Raw genomic sequence first — 8,405 nt, forward strand, 5'->3', positions numbered from 1 at the left:
ACCAAGAAGGGGCATATAGCTGCCAATTCAGGTCAAGTGGAAAGGTGCAATTCTAAATATACATACATAGTAATTCACAATCCAATAAGTGGAGCAAATAATAATATCAAACTCCAACAAACATGCGCTTTACCTTGACAGAAAATGGTTCATTCTAAACAGAAAATTTTGTATTTCATTTTTATTAAAAAAAAAAAAAAAAAGCCTATCTTGACTTAGATAATATCATGTTAATGTCTGTCTTCTTGCTTTGCAGATGTAATACTTCTCATATACCTATATCAAAGGTGGATTTATCCAGGGTCAAGGATGTTAATCAGGCTTCTTGTAGCACACAGATGTTACAACATAGAGCGAAGACGAGAAGAAAACTAACTGGTCCAATTTTTTATTTAATAGTGTTGGGCGGAAGCCGTTAAAGGACTTAAAAGGGCCAAGCCCAGCACCCAGCATCTCGAAAATGTGTGGTGGTATAAGAAAATAAAATTGCACCTTCGCTACTAGCTATAGCTTTTTGCGTAGTGATAAGCACTTGATCCTAACAAGTAACAAATAAGATGATAGTTTTGCACATCGCAAACTTCCAACTACGTGGTTCTGTTTTAGTTTAGTTTTGAAAAGCAGATAGTGCATGCCTGACTTTACAAACAACTTGAGGTTGATCCATTCATGGCATCAAGTGTTTTTTCAATAGAGATTGTTTTGTACCATATTTATTCCATTAGAGAAGATTCATAGATTGGTAGGAATAGAAAATCAATTACTCTTTAATTCTTAAACTAGAGAAGACACCATGACATACCTCTGGTGTCAATTTGTTTCCATCTGAAATCTATATTCACTGCGAAATCCAATTTCACGGCAGAAACAAAAGGTTCACAGTACAAGAACCTGGAGGGTAATGCATTTCAAAGCATTGAAGAGGAAGAGAAATGGACCTTATCTTGATTGTATTCTATGGAGTAATACACACTTTTGGAACGTGAGCTATGTAATCCCAGTGTTCCCCATTTCCCTTATCGTATCGCCTTTGCAGTTCTGGGCATCCGGTTATTAGCAAGATTTTAAGACTTCCCATTCTCTGAATGCTTTGTGGAAGCGACACGAGGTTAGGACAGCGACTTATGTACAGATACTGGAGATGAGTCAAGCTTGAAAGGCTTGTAGGCAGCATTTGAAGCGTTTCAAGACAGCTAATATATAATGACTCCAAATGATTGAGGTTGTTCAGTAAGTTTTCAGGCACAGACATAAACAAAGGGCAGTTGCTTATGTCCAAGTTGCGGAGGTGAGGGAATAGCTCTTGTCCTTCCTGCCTGGACAATTTTCTTAGCTTTGGAAGGTCATTCATATTGAGTGAAGTCAATGATGGGAACCTCATTCTGATCAAGCCTTCGCCTTGTAATTCATTGTCAACATACTCAATAGGAAGCCCTTCTAAACGCAAAGATTTCAGTAAAGGTAGCTCCCCAAATGGTGGAAGATTGACACAATTTTTGCAGTTTTCTAAAGAAATATCGACAACATCCTTCATTATTGGACTGCTCATCCAAAATGGAAAAGATGTACCTCTGAAGCCATATATCCTCAAAGACTGAAGTTGGGAAGGAGGAACAAGATACTTAACTATGTCATGATCAACATCATTTTCTGCATTACTAGTACCTTCTTCAGAATCCCATGACATAGACAAGTGTCGAAGATCTTTTTTTCCTTCTAAATTGGCCTCTTTCGCGTCCTCACTGCTTTTCACTTTCTCCAAATTTGTGATATGAAGAGTACCTCTAAGATTCAAGTCTTGCAATTCACTAATCTTAAAACCTCTTTGCTTCCCAACAACAAACTTGTTTAATGTTTTTAGGCAAGTTAACTGACCAATACTAGGGGGCATTCCAATTAGGGGACAATCTAGCAAGCAAAGATGCCGGAGATTTTTAAGGCTACAAATGCGCTTGGGTAAACTTTGAAGCTCACAACAGTAGTCCAGATTTAGAATCTGTAAGTTCCAAAGATCACATATCGTATCAGGTAATGTTTGAATTTCAGTATACGAGAGATTTAAGTACCTTAGGTGCTTCAGACTGCCGATAACAGATGGCACTTCTGTGAAACTTCCCCACTGCCGACTTGCATCCAACACTCGAAGACGACTGAATTTTGAAGGATCCTCAAGTATTAGAGTTGTGGTAACAGGTGGTAGTGATAGATAATGATCTCTCAGTAAGATCTGCTGGCTTGACCTGCTTCCCTCCATCACAGAATGGGCAAGATCATGAATAAGGTCATGCATTTTGAAAGTAACATCCCCAAAGTCATTCTTCCTCACATCATGAAAAAAGGATCTCATGTACAACTCATTCCACACCTCATTTCCAACATCCTCCATCTCCAAATTTCCACGGGATAAAATGAATCCATTTGCCATCCAAAGATGAATCAGCTTTTCCTTCTTAATTTGAGTGCTCTTATGAAATACAGAACAATATGCAAAGCATCTTCTCATCTCAAAAGGAAGGTTATGATAACTCAATCTGAGTGCAGGCAAAATAAAAGTCTCTCCTTGAGGCAAGTTCCAAATTTCACTTTCTTTCACAAATAACCATTCACTCTCTTCTTTCTTAAACCGCATAAATCCTCCAAGAGCCTTTGTCGCCAGAGGCACACCCCCACATTTTGCCACAATTTCTCTACCAATTTTTTCTAGTCTGGCTTCTTCTTTTGGTTCTTGCCCAAATGCATGCTGCTTGAACAGCAGCCAAGAATCTTCTTCTGACAAACCTGATAAACAATATGTAGGTAGAGTCCCCGCAATGATTGCAACCTTCTCAAGCCGAGTAGTGACGATGATGAAAGAGCCAGTTAATCCACAAGCAAGAACATCTTTCAACCTTTGCCACTTATCTTGATCCTCATTCCACACATCATCCAACACAAGTAAGAATCTTTTTTCACTCAACAAGTCTTGAAGGCTTCTCTGTAGAGAATCTAGCTTCAATGCACCAGAGCCATTCCTAGTGGCGGATTCAAAAATTTCCTTTAGCACTCTCTTGACATCAAAATCACTCGTAACACAAACCCAAAGTCTTAGATCAAAGTGTTGAGCCACCCTTTCCTCATTGAAAACCATCTGGGCAAGTGTAGTCTTTCCCAGACCCCCCATTCCTAATATAGGTAGGACTGAAACATGTTCACCCTCCCTTGTTTCGTCAACCAACCACTCTATAATTCTCTCCTTATCTTGATCCCTTCCAAAGATACTCGACTGCGTCAAGATTGATCCAGTTTCCCGCGTTTCATCGACTTTAACGGCCATCCTATCACCAATTTCTCTCAGATGGAACTTAATCCGCTCCTCAGCTATGGCATTCAGTTTTTCTATCACTGCTTTCATTCTTTTCCCAATCTTATGGCGAAACAAAACGTTACCTGCAGGATTAATTAGCAGGCGTTTGATGAAAGTTTGGTGTTTGTTTTGAAGCTGGGAGGCTTCAGTTGTGCAATCGTCCAAGATATCATCCGCTTCATAAGCAGCAGCATTGAGCTTTAGCAGCCAGTTGCGTAGGACCTTGTCTTTCAGTTGCTTCTCCTCTGCATCTTCCAGAACGTCCTGGATGGTAGAGAGCAAGCTAGATAGGTTTTCCATCTCCCTTTCGATGCCCCATAGCAATCCCAACTCTTCTCGGATCAGAGAGTTGAGATTCTCCAGAACTACTTCGATTAGTGCTCCTTCCATGACTCAGTGACTCTTTCCGATTTTTAATCCAGAAATCACAATAGAGAATGATGGTAGAGAGAGAGCGCGAGCTTTAGCTACACTTCAGGGAGCTTGATTTTCAGTTGGGTCAACACGATTCGAAGTATTCATCTCCCGGTCCTCCCCGCGTGGTTTCAGAAGGTGTAGTTTGCACCACTTGTAGCCTTAGAGCATCCTTATCAAAATTTTTTGCCATTTTTTTGGAGTTTTTGTAATTGTAATTAAGAAAGAGAAAATCGAGGGGAGAAAAAAATAAATAAAACAAATCAAAATTTAAAATATATATATATATATATATATATATATATATATATATAACTCAAGATGTCATGCGAGCCTGAGGGGCGCGTGGAGTGCACTCGCCAGAGTGGGCGCACATCAATCTTCTATTTCTTCTTTTAACACTGTTCCAATATCTCATATTTTGCAGATGATTCCCATTCTTTCTCTTTCCAACTTCTCTCCCCTCCACCTAGGATGTTACTGTTCCAATATCCCTCAAATATGCATTGATAAGAATGCTCTTAGTATGGGTGTGCAATAACCGTACAACCCGAAACACCCGTGCGAATCGAGACCCGAACAAGGACAGAGTAGTGCTAATAAACATATGCATACATGTGAGAAACTTAGAAATTAAGAAGAAAACCGAGAGAGAATACATACCAATGGAAATGTTAATGGCGACGACGATCAAGACCAGGAATGACGACAACCACCATTCTTGGAAAAATCTTAGAGAGAGGATCCAATTCTTGAATCTCTTGAGTAGTGCACAGGGGAAGGCAAACCCAAGTTTGATCCTATCATTTTATAGGCATGGCCTAGAGATCCTTTTTTTTATTATTTGCAGGCAATTAGTAATTCTCATTCCTTTTTTCAATTTTTATTTTCTAGTATTAATGATTAATTTCTGTTTTCTTTTTCATTTTCAATCAATTAGGGATCTCTTTTATTTATAGTCAATTAGTGATTTTCGTTTCCTTTTTCATTTTCTACCAATTAAGGCACAAATATGCATAGGAGTTATATCATTATTATTATTATTATTATTATTATTATTATTATTGACATTCGTAATATATTAGCATATATATAATATAATATGATTGACATTCGTAATTTTTTTATATCAGCCAGAATTCGTAATTCGTGTATTTTTTTGATAGCATATATATAATATAATATGATTGAAAATATTTGTTACGATTTAATGAACAAATTAATTTATAATTAATAGATATTATTTTGTAATTTTCAATTCCAATAATATGTTATATTCTTGATTTAATTTTCAATTCCAATAATATATCATATTCTTGATTTAATTTTCTACTAATAAATGATGACTTTATGGACGTGATCGTCGTGTATATATTTTTTTTAAGACAATTTTCGTGTATATATAAATATTACCAATTTTATTGCACGTACATTACTGTGTATAAGTGACATTAATATGCTAGTATTTGTTACGATTTAATGAACAAATTAATTTAATAAAATAATATTATGTAAGCAAACAATTCGTGTTAGTAGGTTATTACCATTTGAGAATTGATTGGAAATGATTTGAAAATAAAATATAATAAATATTTGATTTAGTTTTACATGGGACTTGCCAATTACAATTATTAGATATTATTAGCATATAAAATATAATAAATATGATTGACATTCATAATTTTTGTATCTCAGCCAGAATATGAGTACATTTAGATAAATATTACAAAAAATTGTAACAATCAAAACCACATTCTTATCTCATTAATATTATTCTATCATAATAATTACAATAATTACTAATAACCTATTATAACCAATTATAATTAATATTATTCTATCATTAATATTATTCTATAATAATAATTAATATTATTAATATTTAATATTATCATTATTATTATTATTATTATTACTAGTATTTTTGCCCGTGCGTTGCACGGAATGGATTTGTTATAATATTTTAAGAATATTTGGATCGACATACAATTATATAAATTGTAACATCGAATATTTTATAGCGCAATTGATGAAATTGGTTGGATCGATTATATTTTTTTGATGTTTTCTTTACTTGAATTAGAGCAAATAATTGTCCAATTACCCAATGCGATGCACGGATAAATTTTTTATTATATATTTAGATAATAAAAATAAAGATTGAAATTATAAAAAATTCTAATATTGAACGTATACATTTATTTGATTATAAGATTAGTACAAAAGTATTACTCAATTAATTGAATAATATATGACTTGTTTGTCAACAATTATCTTAAAAATCTAACAACCCATGTTTAGTTAATTTTTTTAAATTTAAATAATTTAAAGTTTTCAAAAGAAAAGTGTAATTAATTTTTTAATGTTTTTAAATAATTTTTAGTCAATTAGTAATATCCTTTTCCCTTTTTCCAATTTTCCTAATTTATGTTTCCTTTTTCTAGGATCTTTTTATATTTTCAATCAATTAGTAAAATCAATTTTCTTTTCCATTTTATCTTTACTATTACTATTGTTTGGGTGGAGATTTCACAAAGAATGATTTTATTTTTATTAATAGTAGTATATATATAGAAGTATAGATAATTAGTTGAATTATTATTATTGGTGTAAATAATAATTAATAAATTATTTTTTTCTTATAAAATTACGCAGATTTTGTTTTCATTATTCTCACAATTATAATGGTTTAATTATTATGAGAATTTGGTAAATAAAGTTTTGTTACCAATTAAACATTATTAATTTTTTTACCAATTAATTAATAATATTATTTTGTGTGCGAAAGTTGAAGGGGAGGATTTTACTTTTATTAATAGTATTGATACATGAATATAGAAGTAATATTACCAATTAATAGATATTAGTTCATTTTGATTTTACATTTTCTTACCAAATAAGCTTTATTAATTATTTCAATTTTACATTTTCTTACCAAATAAGCTTTATTAATTATTTCACCTTTACATTTTCTTACCAAATAAGCTTTATTAATTATTTCACCAATACATTTTCTTACCAAATAAGCTTTATTAATTATTTCACCAATAAATTTTCTTACCAAATAAGCTTTATTAATTATTTCACCAATAAAATATTTAACCAAATAAGCTTTATTAATTATTTCACCAATAAAATATTTAATTAATTGACTACAAAAATTTGAGCGAAAAAATGAAATAGGAGGATATTACTTTTTTTTTATAGTTTAGATGTTTTGGAATGATCCCATACCAACATATGCTTAGTATATCACATGTTCTTTTCATTGCACTAACTATACCATCAAATAAAGTAATAACACTACATTCTTTTACAAAATTATTGAATTTATAATATAATCGAGCTTTCTATATTTAATTATTATGTAAATTATATATTAATTTGTAATACCAAATACTAAAATTGTTAATAAGTATAGTTATCATTACTCTATGCTGTTTTTTCTTTTGTAGGAATGGTATTACAAAATCAAGCTGTTTGGAAACATTGCCTGGGAGTCATGGAGTAGGCACTCCAGTGTCTGTTGGTTGACTGCGGAACGTTGTTGATATTCCCGGGACAAATAACAACGAATCAATCGAAGCCTTATACAACTTTTCTTCGTCTTGGGGGATAGGTCGAAAGCAGAGACAAAAACAGACTCCATTAGTGAAAGAAGAAAATTGTTTTCGATTTGTATAATTGAAAGAAAACATGCGCAGCAACAAAATTTGCAGATTTGATAGTGGGGAGGTTCTGAATAATTGCACTGCGTCGAAGCCTTATACAACTTTTCTTCGTCTTGGGGATAGGTCGAAAGCAAAGACAAAAACAGACTCCATTAGTGAAAGAAGAAAATTGTTTTCGATTTGTAGAATTGAAACCTTATACAACTTTTCTTCGTCTTGGGGGATAGGTCGAAAGCCCTTATACAACTTTTCTTCGTCTTGGGGGATAGGTCGAAAGCAGAGACAAAAACAGTCTTCGTCTTGGGGGATAGGTCGAAAGCAGAGACAAAAACAGACTCCATTAGTGAAAGAAGAACGAAAGCAGAGACAAAAACAGACTCCATTAGTGAAAGAAGAAAATTGTTTTCGATTTGTAGAATTGAAAGAAAACAAGCGCATCAACAGAATTTGCATATTTGATAGTGGGGAGGTTCTAAATAATTGCACTGCATTTCTCTTTTAAAGTTCGTAGTATAGGATTAGGGATTTATATAAGGTTGTATCTTTTTACGATAGAATTGTAGTATGATAGGAATTGTAATGTGATACACTCCCATTTGTACCGATTTTACTTGTGTTTTTATGTAGGGTTTATAGTAAATTGTGTGATAAAATATTGTGTCCAATGGTTATTTCCTTGTTTTCATATTTAAAATGGTATAATGCTTGGTTTAGATGTTTTTGATGTGTTTAGAAGTGCATTAGAACCATTTGGGAGCAAAAGCCAATCCAAAGGAGCCAAAGAGTTGTAATTCCCGCTACCATGGCGACACCTCGGTAATCGGACCATATCTCAGCCTAAGAATATCCAAATGAGGTGATTCTTGAACCATTGGAAAGAAGACTTCAAGGGCTACAACTCTTATGAAGACATCAAAGTGTGGTTCAAAAGGGAAAAGGGTCAAAATTAGGCTGCAAGTCGAAACTGTGTTGCAGAC

General features: G+C 33.2%; 1 protein-coding gene across 2 annotated transcripts; it reads right to left on the reverse strand.

The window, feature by feature from the left end:
* On the reverse strand, positions 1-3,864 carry LOC116012153 (putative disease resistance protein RGA3). Of its 2 annotated transcripts, XM_031251631.1 has the most exons (2): positions 2,067-3,864; positions 1,884-1,996 (listed from the first exon to the last, which is right to left on the reverse strand). In XM_031251631.1, exons 1-2 carry the CDS (start codon positions 3,731-3,733, stop codon positions 1,990-1,992), a joined length of 1,674 nt encoding a protein of 557 aa, XP_031107491.1. In that variant the 5' UTR covers positions 3,734-3,864; the 3' UTR covers positions 1,884-1,989. The 2 variants fall into 2 exon arrangements, with proteins under 2 accessions (XP_031107490.1, XP_031107491.1); XM_031251630.1 differs by having other exon boundaries at positions 1-3,864.
* Positions 3,865-8,405: the final 4,541 nt, after the last annotated feature.

Source organism: Ipomoea triloba, chromosome 3 (assembly GCF_003576645.1).
Source record: "Ipomoea triloba cultivar NCNSP0323 chromosome 3, ASM357664v1".
NCBI lineage: Eukaryota > Viridiplantae > Streptophyta > Magnoliopsida > Solanales > Convolvulaceae > Ipomoea > Ipomoea triloba.